Source organism: Ammospiza nelsoni, chromosome 1 (genome assembly GCF_027579445.1).
Source record: "Ammospiza nelsoni isolate bAmmNel1 chromosome 1, bAmmNel1.pri, whole genome shotgun sequence".
NCBI classification, from domain to species: Eukaryota; Metazoa; Chordata; class Aves; order Passeriformes; family Passerellidae; genus Ammospiza; species Ammospiza nelsoni.
The window spans coordinates 154,796,636-154,816,713 of record NC_080633.1 but is presented as its reverse complement, the minus strand read 5'-3'; the positions used below and the strand labels follow the sequence as shown (position 1 = coordinate 154,816,713).

The window sequence follows — 20,078 nt, the reverse complement described above, 5'->3', positions numbered from 1 at the left end:
ATGCCTGTCCTTCCGCAGGAGTCCAAATCAAGGTCATTCGGGGGCCTCATGTTTGAGGGAGCCTTCAGGGCTCCTGTGGGGTGCTCTTCAAAACAACTCGACATCAGCCAGGATTGGCACAGATGAATGTAGGCCACAGCAGTGACTGTTCTCCTCATCCAAGTAGCCCAGAAATCCAATTTGCAACAAAGGTTTCTGATATATACTCTGGTCACTGTAACTGCAAGGAGATGTGGAACAAGAGGAGGAGCTCGATGTGTTACAAAGAGCTCTGGAATTGGCAGTGAGGAAAAGGGCAAACATAGGAACTCACTTCCCATCTGCTTTGAGCATTGCTCATGCCCATAGAGACATATGGAAAGAAAGAAGTCAATTACAGCACGGGGATCTCCGATTAAATATAAGCAAGAATTATTGTCCCTCCTTGATTCCACCCAGCTGCCCAAAGAAGTGGCCGTACTACAGTCCAGGGCACACCAGGCTGGGGGCTGAAAAATCCCTGTGGGAAATAGACTTGCATTAAAGCTTCATGAGAGGTTCCGCGACAAAGCATCCTGGTGTTAATTCCTGAGAAAGGAATTTCACTGCCAGAGGTGAGGCCTGGATAGAGTTGGGCAGATTGAAAATTGCTGCTTATGTAAAAGCCCACAATAATGAGGATGGCTGGGTGGGTAGGTGAGAGGTAACTCCCATTAACCAGGTTTTAGGCCCTCCCCAGCTGATGCTGCAGTTTGTAAAGGAGAAAAGCACCAGCAAAACTCTGGGGAATCGATGTGATGGGGATCGGTCTGCAGCCTCAGAACCTCAGCGTCCTTAGGACAAAATTCTCAGGTCTGTTAGTGAGCAATGCCTGATATGTTTTTAAAAGAACCCTTTGAATTCAAAACTATCACCTCTAGGCATCACTGGAAATGGAATCACTCCTGGCTATAACTGGCCAATGGATTTACTGAGCTTCCACACCAACATAGGCTCAGGTTATCTCCTGGTGTTGGTGGACCCCTTTTTGGGGTCCAGAACTTCTCCTGCCACACCAACAAGGCCAGGAAAGTCACCCAGGCCACTCCCCCAGGAGATCATCCCCAGGCTCAAGGTGCCCACAGGGATGTCATCTGATAGGGGACCCCAACTGGTATCTGAGATAAGGCAGCAACTCAGTGACCAGTGGGGAGTGGACTGGGGGGAACTGGGGAACATCGGACTGTGGGATTGGGGTTGTGGGGACTGAGCATTAAGAGAGAGAATAGAAAGTGTCAGATCCCCTGAAGATGCTGGATAGTGCTTTAAGAAGAACTAGCAAAAAACAATAAAAGGATGTAAAAGTGTGCACACAGAAGAGCAAAGGTTGCTGGAACCTGTGGAGAAAGAGATATAGGGAACTGCAGTGAGGGGGTATGTGGCAAGATCTGTTACACAAAAAGAGCAGTGCCAGCCCAAAACGAAAGTTTGAGGCAAGGTCATCTGAGATATTGGGGCACTGAGTGAAAAACCCACATCCTGATACCCCATTTTTATGACCCTCCAGGACAATAAAAATTATTTCCCAAAAGAGGCAGAGCCATGACAATTAGTTATGGGAAATGTGCTGGTTTTGTATTAGCTAAGAACTGCATTTTGATGTATATATACAATTAGGATGGATAGATTCTGCTGGCAAAGTGTCCCCTGATGTGCAGCACCAGGAGAGATCTGCTGTGAGTCCGAGCTGATCAAGAATTCCGGCTTTCTGCTACATCCAGTTCAATCAGGGAATTCACTCTGGCCGATTTTGATATTGGTGGCTGGGGGGATTCCACAGGACACTTGTGGAGGGACATGGGACTGGGGCTGTTAGACTGTGGTCATGGAGAGCTCCAGGCTGACATTGCAGGGTCAGGGGTTGGTTCCCGAATTTGGGTTGGGGGTCCTGGGGTGACATGAAATGGGTAACAGGGCTGGAAGTGGGACAGTGGGACTGGGGTCTGGAGAGGTCCAAGGCTTATGGGGGGGGGGGGGGGGGAAGGCGATGGTGACTTTAGGAATTTGGGTGAGGTTCCTGAGCAGCCTGGGGTCACAAGTGGGCCACAAAGGTCTGGGAGCAGAAACAAGATGCTGGGGAGTACCACTGGGACACTGGAAGGGTAAACAGAGTTTTGGGATTGGGACTGGGCGGCTGGTGTGTGGGGATTGAGAGACAGGGACTCTGCAAGGCCAGCAAAGCAAAGCCATTTATTACACCAGTTTACCAGGATTTATAGCTCAGTATGTTCATATGAAAATTTCTACTTGGTCTTCTTTTCCCCAGTCTCCTTAAAAACAAAATTTTCTCAATTATCCTTCTTTCACTAGTAATGCCCTTGTTATCTCTTTCACCAGCTACATCCTGGTTATCTCTTCTCTGGCCAGAGCAGTGAGCATGAAGGTCAGGAGTGTCCAGACATGATGGTCAGAGTGATCAGAAGTGATGTCTTCAGTTCTGTTGTTGCCTTGAGTCTTTCTCTCCCACACTCTTCACTGTACCCAGGCCATAAGGTCTGCCATGCTCCACAGTTGAGCTTCTGTAGCAGTCTGGTCTTACTCATCTTCTCCTTCTCTGTTCTTTATGAAAAGAGTTTGTGTACCCTTATGTTAAAGCAGTTCCCACCTGTAAGGCTATTATTAAGACTGTTACTGGTTGTCTGCTAAATACAAGATAAAATATATGGAGTACAGATCACAATCAATAAAAACTAACCAAATGCAACCCTGTCCCTGACAAAGAGACTCATTGCATAGGAGAACAAAAGGATAATGTCCAAGGCCTCCTAGGAAATGAGAATAAATGGCCACTGTTCTAAAGTTCCTGTGGTTGGAGCTCGGGGCCATGCAGAGCCCCTCACAGAGGAACCCTTCCTATATACCCTCATGTGTCCTCAGTGTCTCTTTAGTTTGTGCTCCTCTTTGTCCCCCAGTGTCCCACACTGCTCCCAGTAAGCTCCTTGCCATGGTTCTCCTGGCTCATACCCTGGCACTGCTGACAATGACTGTGACCACTGCAGCCATCAAGGATGTGCCCCTGGACATGGCCCAGGACTCCTCTGATGACCAGTACCAGAGCTGCTGAGGCTGCTGGCCCTCAGCCTCTCTGAGTTCCAGGTGAATCCTCTCTTCACCCAGACTTGGGTGAAAGCCGAGGCTGAGTGGCAAATCAGGGCTCCTCTGTGTTCCCTTTGTCCCCTCTGGCAACCCCAGCCTAAGCCGTTGCTCTCATGGCCTACACAACAAAGGACATTTGTCACAGACATTTTTTCATAAAAATCCTTTCTTTTAGGATTTGTCCTTTCTGGGAAGCTGAGGCCTCAGAAGAAAAATGTAAACAATTATTATCTGCTGTTGTGGAATGTAACAGGTACATCTGTGATTGGTCTTCTGTGAGTGTCTGGATTTACTGACCACTCACAGGAGAGATTATCCTGTTTTCTGCCTGGACACAGACCCTTGTTTTTAGATTCCTATTCTATTCTTAGCTTAGCAGCTTCTGCACCTTGTCTCTATATTCCTTTTAGTATAGTCATAATGTAGTATATATCATAATAATAAATCCAGCCTTCTGATCATGAAGCAAGACTCTCATCCATCTCTCTCACCCTGAGGAACCCTCACAACATTTCTAAGGGCTTCAACGCAGCTCCGTGTGCAGCCTGGTGCTCTCACCAGGAATTCTGGAACAACTTCCACTTCCAAAAGCTGCATTTCCTTCTGACCCAGGCCCTGGTGACACTGAGGCACACTTAGAATGGGCAGTGTCGCCCCGTGTTCTGGGGTGTGCATGATGTCTGGTTCCAGGCATGGAATGGCCAGGGGGTCTGGTTTGGTCAATTCACATTTTATTATATTATTCTGTCAAATCAAATCTATTATATTATTCTATCAAAACAACTCCATTAAATAATTCTACCAAAACCATTCCATGAAGAAATTCTGACAGAGCCAGTCAAAAGTGACAATTCCTAAGCAGGGTTCAATGTCACTCCCCATAAAAACACTTGTGGGAACGTCTCTTTCTCTCAGTTTTGAGGAGGACTGTTGGGAAGCAATCCCCTTTCTGAGGGAGGAACCTCACACACATTTCATCCCAAGTATGAACTGGGGAGAGGAATTTCTGTCTGAGACGGGACTGGGCATTGCCAGGGTCAGCTGATGGATGTCCAGGCCCAGCTCTGGTGATTTACCCTCAATTGTCAAATCAGGATTGGTGATTTGGACTGGTTTTAGCCCAGTTTAGCACCAGTGCTCCGCCTGGCTGGTGGGGACCTGCTGGAGCAGCTGTGGGGAATGACCTGGGGGTGCTGCTGGGTGACCAGTGGAGCTGGCCATGTGGCCTGGGGCCAGGAGGGATCTGGGGGGCACTCAGAGGAGCAGAAGCAGTAAGTCAGGGAGTGTTAGGGCCCCTCTCCCTGCCCAGTGAGGCACATCAGGAGTGCTGTGCCCAACTCTGTGGAGAGCCATTTCCAGCTGTGCTCAGGGCTGTGCTCAACTCTGCCCAGTGTCCAGCTCTGTCCAGCACTGGGTCCAGTTCTGCCCAGTACTGTGTCCGACTGCCCATTTCCATGTCCAGCTGTGCTCGGGGCTGTATCTTATTCTGCCCAGTGCCATGTCCAGTTCTTCCCAGTGCTGTCTCCAGCTCTGCCCAGTGCTCTTGCCCATTCTGGGTTCCTCAGGACAGAAAAGACCTGGAGATCCTGGATGGTACCATGGATGATGACAGAACTGGAGCATTTCTGTGGCAAAGTGACAAATAACAGAGAGAATGGAAATTTTCCCTTCCCCTGAAGGTGCTGGACAGAGCCTGAAGACAAACTGGCAGAAATGATAAAAGGAGGGAGAGGTGTGCACACAGGATGAAAGTCACGGCTAGAACCGTTGGAGAAACATCTAAAGGGAACTCCAGTGGGGTTTGGGCAAGTTCTGTAACAGGAACCAACAGCACCTGTGCAAAGAAATTGTTCCAGGAACAGTTCCTTTGGTATCAAGGTATTTGGTGAAACTGAGCCCCAGAAGGCCCATTTTTATGACTCTCCAGGACAATAAAAGACTTGTAGGGGGAGGTGGATCAATGCAAATGATTTACAGGAAAAGTACAGTTTCTGTATTAGATAAGTGACACATCTTAATGAATATTTATAATTATTGTGGATAAATACCCCATGGCAAAGTCCCCCCTGATGTGCAGGACCAGGAGAGATCCGCTGCGAGTCTGAGCTGATCAAGAATTCTGGCTTTCTGCTATCTCCATATCCATCACGGAGTTCACTCCTGCTGATTTTGGTATTGTGGTGGGGGGACTCCGGGAGGACTCTTTGGGGGTCTGAGGGATTTGGTTTGCGGACATGGGGGGATACTGGGGGAGTCACAGGCATGAGATTGAGGTAATGGAGGGCTCTGGGGGAAAATGAAGGGAGGACACAGGATGGTGAGAGTGGGATTGGGGTGATGGGAAGGCTGGGAGACACTGTGGGGGCAGGGTGTGATGCCTGTATTTGGGTTGATGTCCTAGTGTGACACCAAAGAACTGGGGAATGGGAATAGGATTGGGGTCTGGAGACCAACCGAGAGGGACACTGAGGGGCTCAGGGAGTGACGTCAGTATTTGGGTTGGGATTCTGCTGGGGCTGAGGGGACTTGTAGTCATGGGATAAGGATTGGGCTTCTGGGGTTGATGGTACTGTGGACTGGGGACCCTGAGCAGTGGGGGGATCTTGGGGAGGCATAAGTAATCCCAGGATTTGGGATCAAGGAACCTGGACATGTCCAGTGGTCGGCTGGGCAGGAGTGCCTCCCTTCCCCCTCACGCACATCTCTGCTGACCCCACTCCTCTCCCCAGTCCCTCACTGAGGAACACTCCCCGTGTCCCCTCTGTGTCCTCCAGTGTCCACACTGGTCCATGTGGCCTCTCCCTGACATGGCCCTCCTGGCTCAGACCCTGGCACTGCTGGCAATGGCCATGGCTACCACGGCTGTCAATGTGATCCCCCTGGACATGGTCCCGGACTCCTTCGATGACCAGTACCGGGGCTGTGGCCCTGCCATGAAGGCGGCATTGGTGACCCTCAGCTGGTCCGAGTTTGAGCAGAACAAGGAGTTTGCTGAGGTTTGGGGAAAGGCTGCAGCCAAGTGGCAGAGTTGGGGGCCCCCTGAGTCCCCTCTGTCCCCAGACCAGGCCACTGCCATCATGGCCTTCACAATGACTGATCCCAGAACATTCAATGATGCTGTGCGCGTGGTTGGGCGTTCCCGCCAGGAATACCGGGACAACTTCCACTTCAAAACACTGCATTTTCTGCTGACCGACGCCGTGGCCACGCTGAGGGACGCTCAGAAAGGGCAGTGTCGGGATGCGTTCCTGAAGGTGTGTGACACCCGGTTCGAGACAAAGCCTGGTGAAACCATCCGGTTTGGTCATTTCATGCCGGTGTTCCCGAGCAAACAAATTGGCGAGTGCCCTGGTGAGACAATGCTTGAGCTGCACACGTGCCATGGCGTGGAGATCCCGTTTTTCAGCGAACAGCCGGAAGAGAAGGTGGTGCTGATCCCACCCTTTGAGACCTTCAAGGTCACCCAATACACCCTGAAAGGGGACAAGACACAGATCCAGCTCCACTCCAGCGGGACCTACAGCAAATACAACTGCGAGTGGCTGGGAGGTGATGCTACAGGTGACAGCCTGGGGGAATGGGGACAGCCATGATAAAGCACAGGGGACAATGACACTGACTGGGGATGGGGGACTGGGACACACACAGTGTGTGGAGGGACAAGGATACCCTGGGCTGGGGAGACTAATTCTGGGGACACCCATTGTGGGCACAGGGGCAGGAACACACATGACAGGGCACAGAGACAGGGACCCTTACTTCCGGGAGGGAACAGGGACAGGAACACCCGTGCCAGGGGACAAGGGATGGGGACGGGGACAGGGACAGAGACAGGGACCCTCCAGAGTACCAACCCTGTCCCTCTCTGATAAAGGCAGTGCTGTGGGGATGGCTGCTGTGTACAGAACATGGGTGGGCCAGGACCCCCAATGACACTCCCTAAAACCCTGTAATCCCCCATGGCAATCCCTGACTCCTCCTGACCCCTGTCACTCCTAAGCCCACCAAGACCCCCCTGGCCTCCCTGACCTCTGTCCCCCTCCATGCCCCCCCCCGACACTCTGTCACCTCATGGCCCCATCTCTCCTGTAACCCCAAGCCTCCATTATGGCAAATCCTGACTCCTTCACTCTCATCATGGTCCCCCTGATGCTCATATTTTCCCTTAGGTGGGAGTGTCCCCAATGCCCCCTTCCACGTTGGAGGACTCCTGCTGGCCTCCACTGCCCTGGCAGGGGCCCTCGGAATCCTCTGAGCCAGGAGGCCACCGAGGTCACTGCGGTTACCATGGCAACCATGGCCATCATGGCACCAAGGTCACTGTTGTCACTGTGGCCGCCATGATCAGCAAGATCACCATGACCCCTAGAGAAACAAGGTCACCAAGGCTACCAAGGCCACCACTGCCACTATGGCCACCATCACAGCTGTTGCCACCATGAGGTAACTGCAGCCACCATTGTCACTGTGGCACTGCGGACACCACAGCCACTCTGGCCACCATGCTCACTGTAACCACCAAGGCCATTGTGGCCACCTTGATCACCAGGACTCCTTGAGCCACAAAGTTACAACAGCCACTGTAGCTACTGTGTCCACCAGTATCAATGTGCAAAGCAATTCTATTAAATACTTCTCTCAAAATAATTCCATTGAATAAATCTAAACAGGAATAGGGGAGAGGAGTCGCTGTCTGAGAGTGGGTTGGACATTCCTAGGGCCCGATGATGGACAGCCAGGTACAGCTCTGGTGCTTCACCCTCAGTTGTCAATTTAGGATTGGTAATTTGGGCTGGTTTTAGCCTGATTCAGCACCAAAATCAGCACAAAACCCCTCTCAAAGTAGCTACAATTTTCGCAAACTGGGCATTGTCCCTCGGCCACTTTCCAGGCATAGCATCCTACACTTCAGGCGGACCTTAAAGGCTGGTAATTGAGAGATTCAAGAGGGCGAGGGGGGGTCCTGTCTCTGGGGGGGGACAGTCCCTGGTGCCAGTCCAGGCTGGATGGGATCTGATAAAGCAGCTGTGGTGATGAACCTGGGGGTCTGGTGGGTGACAAGTGAGCTGGCTGTGTGTCCTAGGACGAGGAGGCATCAAAGGGGTATCAGGAGGGATGGGGCCTGGAGTTCAGGCAGTGTTTGTACCCCTCTGCCCTTCCCAGTGAGACACATCAGGAGGGCTGTGTCAAGCTCTGCCCAGTGCTGTGTCCAGTTCTGGGCTGCTGTGGATGCAATCCTGGGCTCAGGGATGGTGTTGCCTGAGCTGGGAGGTTGGGCCAAGTGCCCTCTCTGGATCCTTCCAGCCTGACCCATTCTGGGATTTGGGGATTCTGGCAGTTGTGGTTCAGGAGTTGTCCACTGGAGGGCAGCAGTGGGCGTGGGAAATCAGCAGCGCTGCACATGCGCCACCCCCAGCTGCAGTTCCAGGTGCCAACAGCAGGTGGCAGCACGAGCTGCTGGCACTGCCGAGCGCCCGCCCCGCCCCATCCCGGCCCCGGGGGCTCTGCAATGGTTTGGGATGGAGCCACCTTAAAGCCCGTCCGGTGCCAGCCCTGCCATGGGCAGGGACATCTTCCCCTGGGCCGGACTGCTTCATGATCTGCGCAGCCTGGCCTTGAACCCTTCCAGGAGTGGAGCAGCCACAGCTTTGTTATAGATGGGTAACATGATGTTTGGCTCTCACAATTTAGGGATGAATATTGTTTGTATGTTAAGAGAAGTTTAGTTTTTATGGTTATTTGATTGTGGTTTGTTTTTTGGACAACCACATTTATTCTCCTAGTCTCCTTTCCTCCCTCTGTATTCTTGCCACCAGATGGCCCTGGTTGTCAGGGGTGGTTAGGAAGATGTGGAGGGAGGGCATTTACCTGTGCCCCTTCCATGGGGCAGCTGGGAATGGGAAAATTTTTTTCTGGGGAGGTGTGGCATGACAACACCTCACCTCCAATCAGACGGCAGGAAAGTCTCCACCAACAGACAGCAAGGAAGAGTCAGCTGGAAGATTTTGGGAGGAGCCAGGGCTGTAGAAGGGAAATGTTTGAATATATATGACTTCTTATGGATGTGTATTTGGCTGATGCAACACCAGGGGTATAGGAGGCAGAGCTACCATTTTGTGGATGAGACTCTGGCTGAAGCTAAGCACACTACTTAGGATTCAAGTGAAATTATTTTGCTCTCGAACATTTGAGCAGAAAAATTCACCTTCGACAGAGATTTCCTTGCACAAAGGAGACAGAAGAGTTCTGTCATTTTATTCATGATCATAGGATGAGGCCATGGGGCATTTTCTCATGAAGTCTCTCAAATTGCTGGACAATGCAGCCTCCTTTTTATCCTAGTTTCCCAGCCATATCTTCCTCTCCCTTTCCCCATTGGTGAGGTAGTTGGAAGGTGCAGACTTCCTAATCCAGCCACCGCACAACCCCCTTGCTATGCACCACTCCCTTCCGTAATACAGACACATGACCATTAAAATGAGCTTTAACTTCACCCTGGGTGGGGAAATTAAAATTCATAGGCCTGTTATTTCTTTGTTCTTCTTCTTGAAATTCAGGAATTTTGCAGGACCTTCTCTGAGCAACAGTCCATGTCAATGAAGAACGTTTTCTGAAACTGATAGCTTCTCAGTCACTTTCTTCCCATCACCACAGCACTGCCTTTATCAGAGATTGACAGGGTTGGAACACTGTGGAGGTCGTTGTCTCTGTCACTGTCCCTTGTCCCCTTGCACAGGTGTTCCTGTCCCTGTTCCCTCCCCGAAGTGGGGGTCCCCATCCCTGTTCCCTGTCATGGGTGTTCCTGTCCCTGTGTCCACAAGGGGTGTCAGATCTGTTACAGAGCAATGCCTGATATGTTTTCAAAAGAACTCTTTGAATTCAAAACCATCACCTCCAAGCATCACTGAAAGAGGAAACACTCCTGGGCATTACTGGCAAATGGCTTTTTTGAGCTACCATGCCAACATGGGCTCAGATATTTCCTGGTGTTGGTGGATCACTTCTTGGAGGTCCAGAAATTCTCCTGCCCCACCAAAAAGGCCAGGAGAGTCACCCAGGAACTTCCACGAGAGATCAAGCCCAGACTCAAGATGCCTATGGGGATGTCATCTGATAGGGGACCCCATTTTGTATCTGAGATGTGGCAGCAACTCAGTGAGCCATGGGGAGTGGGACTGGGGGGAATTGGGGGAAGATGGAACAGTGAGATTGGGGTTGTGGGGTTTGAGCAATAAGAGAGAATAGAAAGTTTCATATGCCTTAAAGATGTAGGATTGAGCTTGAAATGAATGGGTAAAAGCAAGGAAAGGCAAGAGAAGTGTGGGTAAGGAGGATGAACATGGATGGAGTCCATGGAGAAACAGATAAAGGAACTCCAGTGAGGCTCTTTTCCAAGTTCTTGACCACTGAAAGAGCAGCACCTGCAAAAAGCAGAAGTTGCAGGAAAGGTCATCTGGCATATTGGGGCAATCAGTGAAAACCACACCCAGAAACCCTTTGGATGACCCTCTAGTACCATAAAAGGACTTCCAGAAAGTGGCAGAACCATGCAAATTATTTCCAGAGAAAGTGATGCATCTGTGTTAGCTAAGAAGCCCCTTCTAATGAATATTTATAATTGTGGTGGATAAATACCCCATGGTAAAGTCCCCCCTGAGCTGCAGGTCCAGGAGATATCAGCTGAGTCCCAGCTGATAAAGAATTCTGGCTTTCTGATACCTCCAGTTCCATCAGGGAGTTCACTCCAGCCAATTTGGTGTCAGCGACTGGGGGACAATGGGGTCATATGGAGGGGGAGACATGGGATTGGGATTGCAGGGTGGGACCATGGGGGCTCCAGAGGGGTGTTGTGGGGGCAAGGAGTGACCTCTCAATTTGGGTTAGAGTACTGGGGTGACACCAACAGGGTCAAGGGACTGGGATTGGAACTAGGTTCTGGGATGGGGCTGTGGAGGACAGTGGGGGCTGAGGGAGTGGCTTTAGGGATTCAGTCGGGGTTTGTAATCAGCCCGGCGCTACAAGAAATTTGCAGAGGATTGGGAGTAAGATTGAGGATCAGGGGAGCACTGGGGGGAAAAAATGGAAGGGTAAACATAGGACTGGGATTGGCACAGGGGACACTGAGGGGACACTGGGGAGATCAGAGATTGTTCCCAGGGTTTGGGCTCGGGAACTGCAGAGGGGCTGGGGTGACACTAAGGGGGAAGGGACATGGGACTGGGAGTGGGGTTGTGGGGGCTAGTGGATATAGGAATGATGCTGGTGGGCTCACAGCAGTGGGGTCCAGGGAGGGCTTTCCTGGCCATATCTCCCACTCCCCTTCCCCATTGCCTGAGGCATTTGAAAGGTGCACACTTCCCAATCCATCTACTGAATGTTCCCCTTACTACGCACCCCGCCCTTCTGTAACACTGACACATGACCATTAAAATGAGTTTTGACTTCACCCTGGGCAGGGAAATCATTATTCATAAGCCTTTTATTTCTCTGTTCTTCTTCTTGAAATTCAGGAATTTGGCAGGACCTTGTCTGAGCAGAAGTCCATGTCAATGAAGAACGTTTTCTGAAACTGATAGTTTCTCCAGTCACTTCCTTCTCTACAAGTCCCAGGCCTCATCAAACATCAGATTCACACAATCTATTTGTAAAGAAACATTCCTCTTATTTCTTTCTAATTAAATTAATTGGGATGCGGCAATAGAGTTTGGTTTGGTTTAAGTCCTGAATATATGGGAATTCACAGGATTTGGGAAAGAATGCAAATTAATGAATTGGCAAAGAAGTAAAGGGCACTTAATGAAATGTTGGGGGGTGGGGAGTTGGTAGGGGTTTTTTTTTGTCTTCTCTTCGTCTTTTTTTCCTTAATTCCACCCAGGCAAAATGGCAGTGGTGGCCTTGGTAGCTTTGGTTGCCTCTTTTCTCTGGAGGTCACAGTGGTGGCTCTGGTGATTGTGGAGACCACAGTGGCCTTCCTTACCTCGTGTCTAAGACAATACTGGTGGCCCACTACCAGGGCTGTAGTAGGGCTTGCCTTTATCTCTTTCTGCACTGCTTCCAGTCACTTTTATTGTCCTGTGTAAATACTTTTACAGCCTTTTCTCATTTTTGCCAGTCAGATTTTAAGCTCTACCCAGCACCTTCAGTATGTGAGGAAAAGCCACACTACAAAAATCCAAGTGTTCAAAAAGTAATCTTGAAACTTGATTGGAATAAAGGGATAGAGGTACCACAGCCATATTCCCTGTGGGGTTTCTCTCTCAAGGATTCGGAGAACGCAGCCTCCTTTTATCCCGTACTCCTGGATGCATGTTGCCCTCTCCCTTTTCCCCTTGGCTGAGGTACCGGGAAGATGCAGCATTCCCAAACCACCTACACCATATCCCCCTTGAAGCTGGCATTTTCTCCCAAAGCTCAGAAGTTCAGGCTGTGTGGGTTATGGAATAGACTGTGTGGGAACAATTTCTCTTATTAGATGAATGTTCAGGACTTCAAACTTTCTGGCCAAGCCACTAGGGTTCTATGGCAAACCACATGTGTGCTGGTGTAGAGATATCAAGACCCATTTTGAAGACTGTTATGGTTTGGGCCTGGCAAAGCCAGAGCCCCCATGAGTACACCCTCTCCCCGGTGTCTGCTGTGAGATGTGACCAGGAATAAGCAAAGCAGGCTCCAAACTTAAACATAAAGAAAATTTTATTAACTAAGCTACACACAAACAATTACTAAACTACCCACAAAAGAAGAAAGAAAGAAAGAAAGAAAGAAAGAAAGAAAGAAGAAAGAAAGAAAGAAAGAAAGAAAGAAAGAAAGAAAGAAAGAAAGAAAGAAAGAAAGAAAGAAAGAAAGAAAGAAAGAAAGAAAGAAAGAAAGAAAGAAAGAAAGAAAGAAAGAAAACCCAAAAAAACACGAGGAAAATGAAAACCTCACAAAAAAAACACTCTCCCCCTCCTTCCCCCCTAAATTCCCAATACAATACATCCTCCAAAATCACCAATTCTAGGTCCAACACCACCCTTCAGATTGCTCAGACTTTCAGCTCCTCAAGAGGAGAGGGAGTCCTTCTGTGTGTCGTGGTGGCCTCTTCCGTCCTTGTCCCGGTGCTCTCACCACCGAACAGGGATCAGGGCTGCTTCCAGGGTTGTCTTTTTTTAAGGATGCTTTGTCCAGTTCCAGAAAAGCACACTATCTCACCTTCTCACCTTTGGGACATCCGTCCCCCCCCATATTTTATATACCCCCTGGGGCCGAGGGGTACCCACGCTGAATCTTCTCTGGCACTGGGACATTTCTCCCCCTGGACTCAGTCTCTGTATCTCACGGAAACATAGCTCTGTCCATGGCTACACAAAAGAGTCCAGCATAAAATGCCACTCCATCTTCTCCCTTCTTTCAACATCTCTCACTCTCTCTCTCTCTGGTCCAGACCCCCATCACTGGTTCATTTCCTTCGTCCTCCTCCACTCTTATCACACGTCTAGGAACGGTTAATGTTCTGTAGGGTTTTCATTGTCCAAAAGGGGTTAAAAACTCCTCCAGGTGGCTGGACTCCTGGCTGCACCCCCCCCCCATCTCCTCAGCTGGGCTGCCTGCTGCCAGCACATATTTACTGAATTTCAAGGTAACGACACAGGCTGCACTCTCTCTCTCTCTCTATCTGTCTCCGGGGACGGGGGGGGGACAGGCTGTCCGATGTCTCTTGGGGCTCTTCCTCCACCCTTCCATCCTCCAGGGCCTCCTCACTCCCATGTCTGTCCAGGCCCAGGCCTACCGTATGGCTGCCCCTCCCCCGCCCAGCGGCAGCAGCTGGACGGGGGAGAGCTCCGACCTCAGTCCCTCGAAGTCCCAAGAGAGCCTCCCAGGGCCGAAGCTCTGCTTTTAACCCCTGGGTGTTCTCGGAGGTGTGTCCTAAAACCCACTGGCTACCCCAGGTGCCAATATCAAAATCCAAGCACCCATTGGTTTGACCACAACATCCCAGAATTCCCCCTTCTTTCTGGTCAAACCACCACAAAGACACTGACCAAAATTTCTCGTAAAGATCCTCAACCTTCCGAGTAGTTTTTCAAAGACATCACCACCCATCTTTCACATAAAATCCTTCCCTGTGACGGTGATGACACCCTGGCACAGGCTGCCCAGAGAAGCTGTGGCTGCCCCATTCCTGGCTGTTTCCAAGGCCAGGCTGGGCAGGACCTGGAGTAGCTCAACCCAGGGGAAGATGTCCCTGCCCATGACAGGGCTGACACCGGACAGGCTTTAAGGTGGCTCCATCCCAAACCATTGCAGAGCCCCCGGGGCCGGATGGGGCGGGGCGGGTGCTCAGCAGCGACAGCAGCTCGTGCTGCCGCCTGCTGTTGGCATCCAGAACTGCAGCTGGGAGCGGCGCATGCGCAGCGCTGCTGATTTCCCCGCGCTCACTTCTGCCCTCCAGTGGACAATTCCTGAACTGCAACTGCCAGAATCTTCAAATCCCAGAATGGGTCAGGCTGGACGGACCCACAGTGGGCATCTGGCCAAACCTCCCAGCTCAGGCAGCATCATCCCTGAGCACAGGATTGGGTCCAGGGCAGCCCAGAACTGGACATGGCACTGGGCAGAGCTGGATACGGCATTCCGGATCTGCCCTCCTGGGCAGGGCAGAGGGGCATGAAAACTCCCTGACTTCCTGGCCCTGCTCTTCCTGATACCTCTTGGATCCCTGCTGGCCCCAGGCCACAGAGCCAGCTTCACTGGTAACACACCAGAACTCCTAGGTTCATCTCCACAGCTTTTCCAGCTAATCCTTCCCAGCCAGAGATGGCACTGGGGACTGTCTGTTCCCAGGGACAAGACCTGCCCTTGCCCTCTTGAACCTCCCAGTTTCCAGCCTTTAATGTCCCCTGAACTGCAGAACGTGGCTGGATGCCCTGCCGAGAATGTGGTCATGGGACAATGGCCCATTTGTGGCCATCAGGTCAACATTGAGAGAGGTCTTGTGCTGATTTTGATGCTGCATGGGGCTAAAACCAACTCAAATCATCAACTTCAAGTTGGCAACTGAGGCTAAAAGACCAGAGCTGGGCCTGGCTATCCATCATGTGACCCTGGGAACATTCAGTCCTGTCAGACAGAGATTCCTCTTTCATATTCTTCTTGCAATGAAAGTGTGTGAGGTTCCTCCCTTGGGAAGGGGATACTCCCCAGGGATGCTTCTTGAGGCTGAGAGAAAGAGATATTCGCATGATTGTTGGTGCGGGGACTGACACTGAGCCCTGTTTAGGAATTGTCTCTCTTTGCTGGCTTTGTCAGAATTAATTAACAGAACTGTTTTGATTTAATTTTTTATTAGAATTTATTTGCACAATGGTCTTGGTGGCCACACTGGCCAGGGCGGCCGTGGTAGCCTTGGGGATGAGGGAGTGTTGGTGACCCTGGTGGTCACAGCTGCCGCAGTGTCCACAGTGACCTTTGGTGACCTTGATGGCCTCATGGCTCAGAGGATCCTGGTGGCCACTGCCAAGGCTGTGGGGGTCAGGAGTTCTCCGAGGTGGAAAGGAGCTCTGCAGACACACTAACCTGGGGGAAAAAGAGGGGAATCAGTGGGGCCATGGGGGTAGTAAGGGGTCAGGGATAGCCATAATGGGGGGTTAAGCATGACAGTAGAGATGGGGGCATGAGTGTGACAGGGTGACAGGGAGTTGGGGGGGGATACAGGAGGGTACAGGGGCCAGAGAAGTCAGGGGAGTCATGGTGGGCTTAGAGGTGACAGGGGTGAGGGGTCTTCAGGGATTGCCATGGGGGTTATAGGGGGTTACAGTGTTTCACAGAGTGGCACGAGGCGGTCCTGGCCCACACCTTTTTTGTACACAGGGCCCCTCCACACAGCACTGCCTTTATCAGAGGGACAGAGTTGGTACCCTTGGGAGAACCCTGTCTCTGTCTCTTGGTCCCTGGCATGGGTCTTCCTGTCCCTGTTCCCTCCTGGAAGTGGGGGTCCCCATCCCTGTTCCCTGTCATGGGTGTTCCTGTCCCTGTGCCCACAGTGGGTGTCCACAGACTTGGTGTCCCCAGCCCAGGGTATCCTTGTTCCCCCACAAACTGTGGGTGTCCCTGTCCCCCATCCCCAGTCACTGTCATTGTCCCTTGTTCCTTATCATGGCTGTCCCCATTCCCCCAGATTGTCCCCTGTTGTGTTACCTCGCAGCCACTCGCAGTTGTATTTGCTGTAGGTCCCGGTAGACTGGAGCTGGATCTGTGTCTTGTCCCCTTTCAGAGTGTATTGGGTGACCTTGAAGGTCTCAAAGGGTGGGATCAGCACGATCTCAGGTTCTGGATGTTCTATGAAAAACTGGATTTCCACGCCATGGCATGTGCGCAGCTCGAGCATTGTCTCACCAGGGCACTCGCCAATTTGTTTGCTTGAGAGCACAGGCATGAAATGACCGAAACGGATGGTTTCACCAGGCTGTGTCTCGAACCGGGTGTCACACACCTTCAGGAACGCGTCCCGACACTGCCCTTTCTGAGCATCCCTCAGTGTGGCCAGGGCGTCAGTCAGCAGGAAATGAAGCGTTTTGAAGTGGAAGTTGTCTCGGTATTCGTGTCGGGAATGCCCGACCACGCGCAGGACATCATTGAATGTTCTGGGGTCAGTCATTGAGAAGGCCATGATGGCGGTGGCCTGCTCTGCGGACAGAGGGGACTCAGGGGGGCCCCGACTCTGCCACTCGGCTGCAGCCTTTACCCAAACCTCCGCAAACTCCTTGTTCTGCTCAAACTCAGAGCGGTTGAGGGCCGGCAATGCCGCCTTCATGGCAGGGCCACAGCCCTGGTACTGGTCATCGAAGGAGTCTGGGGCCATGTCCAGGCGATACACATCGAGAGCCATGGTGGCCATGGCCATTGCCAGCAGTGCCAGTGTCTGAGCCAGCGGAGCCATGGCAGGGAGAGCCCACAGGGACCAATGTGGACACTGGAGGACACATAGGGGACATAGGAGAGACACAGGGAGGATTCATCAGTGAGGGACAGGGGAGGGAAGTGGGGTCAGCAGGGGACTGGGGTCAGGAGGAAGGGAGGCACTCCTGGCCAGCCGACCCCTGAACATATCTGAGCTCCCTGATCCCAAATCCTGGGATTACTTATGCCTCCCCAAGCTCCCCCAGCCCCAGGGACCCCAATCCCACAGTATCATGGCCCTCAGAAGCACAATCCTACTCCCATGACTTCAAGTCCCCTCAGCCCCAGCAGAATCCCTACCCAAATCCTGGGGTCACTCCCTGAGCCCCCCAGTTTCCCCCTCAACCTGTTCCCAGGCACCAATCCCACTCCCATTCCCCACTTCCATTGGTGTCACCCCAGAACCTCAACCCAAATCCAGGCATCACCCTCTGCCCCCACTGTGTCTCCCAAACTTCCCATGACCCAAATCTACTCTCACCATCCCGTGTCTCCCCTCATTTTCCCCCAGAGCCCCCCATGACCCCAATCCCAGTCCTGTGACTCCCCCAGTGTCCCCCCATGTCCAAAATCCCAATCCCTCAGTCCCGTGATCCCCCAAAGAGTCCCCCTGGAGTCCCCCACCACGATACCAATATCGGCCGAAGTGAACTCGCCGATGGAAATGGAGACAGCAGAAAGCCGGAATTCCTTTTCAGCCCAGATTCACAGTGGATCTCTCCTGGTCCTGCACATCAGGAGGGCCTTTGCCATGGGGTATTTATCCACCATATTTATAAATATTCATGAATATGTGTCCCTTACCTAAGACAGAAACTGTACTTTTCTCGTAAATCATTTGCATTGATCCACCTCCTCCGACAAGTCCTTTTATTGTCCTGGAGAGTCATAAAAATGGGGCTTCTGGGGCTCAGTTTCATCAAATACGTTGATGTCAAAGGGACTGTTCTTGGAACAATTTCTTTGCACAGGTGCTGTTGGTTCCTGTTACAGAACTTGCCAAAACCCCACTGGAGTTCCCTTTAGATGTTTCTCCATGGGTTCTAGCCATGACTTTCATCCTGTGTGCTCACCTCTCCCTCCTTTTATCATTTCTGCCAGTTTGTCTTCAGGTACTGTCCAGCACCTTCAGGGAAAGGGAAAATTTCCATTCTCTGTGGTATTTGTCACTTTGTGACACAAATGCTCCAGTCCTGTCATCATCCATGCTGCCAACCAGGATCTCCAGGTCTTTCCTGTCCTGAGGAGCCCAGAATGGGCAAGAGCACTGGGCAGAACTGGACATGGCACTGGGCAGACCTGAACATGGCACCGGGTAGAACTGGACATGGCACTGGGAAGAGGTTGACACAGCCCTGAGCACAGCTGGAAATGGCTCTGAACAGAATTGGGCACAGCACTCCTGATGTGCCTCACTGGGCAGGGAGAGGGACATGATCACTACCTGACTTCTGGGCTTGCTCATCTGAGTGTCCTCCAAATCCCTCCTGGCGCCAGGACACACGGCCAGCTCCATTGGTCACCCAACAGCACCCCCAGGTCATTCCCCAGAGCTGCTCCAGCAGGTCCCCACCAGCCAGGCAGGGCACTGCTGCTAAATTGGGCTAAAACCAGCACAAGTCACCAACCCTGAACTGACAATGGAGAGTAAAGCACCAGAACCGGGCCTGGCTATCCATCACCTGACTCTGGCAATGCCCAGTCCCCTCTCAGACAGAAATTCTTCTCCCCTACTCATACTTGGAATGAAATATGTGTGAAGTTCCTCCCTCAGGAAGGGGACGCTCCCCAACAGTCCTCCTCAAAGGTGGGAGAAAGAGACGTTCCCACAAGTGTTGGTATGGGGAGTGACAATGAGCCCTGCTTAGGAATGGTCACTTTTGACTGGCTCTGTCAGAATTACTTCATGGAATCATTTTGGTAGAATTATTTAATGGAGTTGTTGTGATAGAATCATTTAATAGATTTGATTTGACACAATATGTTAATAGAATGTGAATTGACTGAACCGGACCTTCTGGCTACACTGTGCCTGAAATTGGACATCATGCACACCCCAGAACACGTGGTGACACTGCCCATTCTGAGCATGCCTCAGTGTCACCAGTGCATCAGTTAGCAGGAAATGCAGTGTTTTGAAGCAGAAGTTGTTCTGGTATTCCTGGCAGGAGCATGAAGCTGCACACATGGCTGTGTTGAAGTCCTTGTAAATGTCCTTTGTTGTGTAGGCCGTGAGAGCGACGGTCTGGGCTGGAGATGCCAGAGGGGACAGTGGGAGCCCCCGCTTTGCCAATGAGCCTCGGCCTTCACCCAGGTCTGGGTGAAGAAGAGAGGATTCACCTAGAACTCAAAGTGGCTGAGGGCTGACAAGGCCGCGATAATGGCAGGGCCGCAGCCCCGGTACTGGTCATTGAAGGAGTCCTGGGTCCTGTCCAGGGGCACAACCTTGATGGCTGCAGTGGTCACTGGCATTGCCAGCAGTGCCAGGGGCTGAGCCAGGAGAGCCATGGCAGGGAGGTTACTGGGAGCAGTGTGGGAAACTCGGGGACAAAGTGGGACACATACTGACGGGACACTGAGGACACACAGGGGTACATGGGAAGGGTTCCTCTGTGAGGGGCTCAGCATGGCCACCGAGCTCCAACCATAGGAACTTTAGAACAGTGGCCATTTATTCTCATTTCCTAGGAGGCCTTGGACATTATTCTTTTGTTCTCCTATGCAGTGAATCTCTTTGTCAGCGCCATGATTGCCTTTGGCAAATTTTATGGATTGTGATCTGTACTCTATATATTTCATCCTGTATTTAGCAGATAACCAGTAATAGTCTTAATTAGATAATAGCCTTACAGATGGGAACTGATTTAACATGTATGCATTACATAAAAAACCAAAAAAGAGGGACATGTGGAAGCCCAGACCACTACAGAAGCTCAAATGGGGAGCACGGCAGACGTTGCAGCCCTGGTACAGTGAAGACCATGAGAGGGAAAAATTCAATAAAGAACAGAAGTGAAGACATCATC

The 20,078-nt window shown here is 51.4% G+C and overlaps 2 protein-coding genes across 2 annotated transcripts; one reads left to right on the top strand and one right to left on the bottom strand.

The window, feature by feature from the left end:
• The first annotated feature begins 5,921 nt into the window (after positions 1-5,921).
• Positions 5,922-7,369, top strand: LOC132076713 (erythroblast NAD(P)(+)--arginine ADP-ribosyltransferase-like). Its single transcript, XM_059478027.1, has 2 exons — positions 5,922-6,675; positions 7,284-7,369. The coding sequence occupies exons 1-2, from the start codon at positions 5,922-5,924 to the stop codon at positions 7,367-7,369; spliced, it is 840 nt and encodes a 279-aa protein (XP_059334010.1).
• Positions 7,370-7,479: 110 nt separating this feature from the next.
• Positions 7,480-17,032, bottom strand: LOC132076651 (erythroblast NAD(P)(+)--arginine ADP-ribosyltransferase-like). The gene is made up of 4 exons (XM_059477900.1): positions 16,291-17,032; positions 16,011-16,074; positions 15,456-15,669; positions 7,480-7,587 (listed from the first exon to the last, which is right to left on the bottom strand). Exons 1-4 carry the CDS (start codon positions 17,030-17,032, stop codon positions 7,480-7,482), a joined length of 1,128 nt encoding a protein of 375 aa, XP_059333883.1.
• Positions 17,033-20,078: the final 3,046 nt, after the last annotated feature.

Bases quoted from the DNA above. Each gene is read 5' to 3' on its own strand.
- LOC132076713 (XM_059478027.1), top strand. From the start codon at position 5,922: ATGGCCCTCCTGGCTCAGACCCTGGCACTGCTGGCAATGGCCATGGCT. The intron at 6,676-7,283 runs GTGACAGCCTGG...ATTTTCCCTTAG, and splicing joins GCTGGGAGGTGATGCTACAG to GTGGGAGTGTCCCCAATGCC.
- LOC132076651 (XM_059477900.1), bottom strand. From the start codon at position 17,032: ATGGCTCCGCTGGCTCAGACACTGGCACTGCTGGCAATGGCCATGGCC. The intron at 16,075-16,290 runs GTAACACAACAG...CCCCACTTCCAG, and splicing joins CAACTGCGAGTGGCTGCGAG to GAGGGAACAGGGACAGGAAG. The intron at 15,670-16,010 runs GTACCAACTCTG...TTTTTCCCCCAG, and splicing joins GAGACAGGGTTCTCCCAAGG to GTTAGTGTGTCTGCAGAGCT.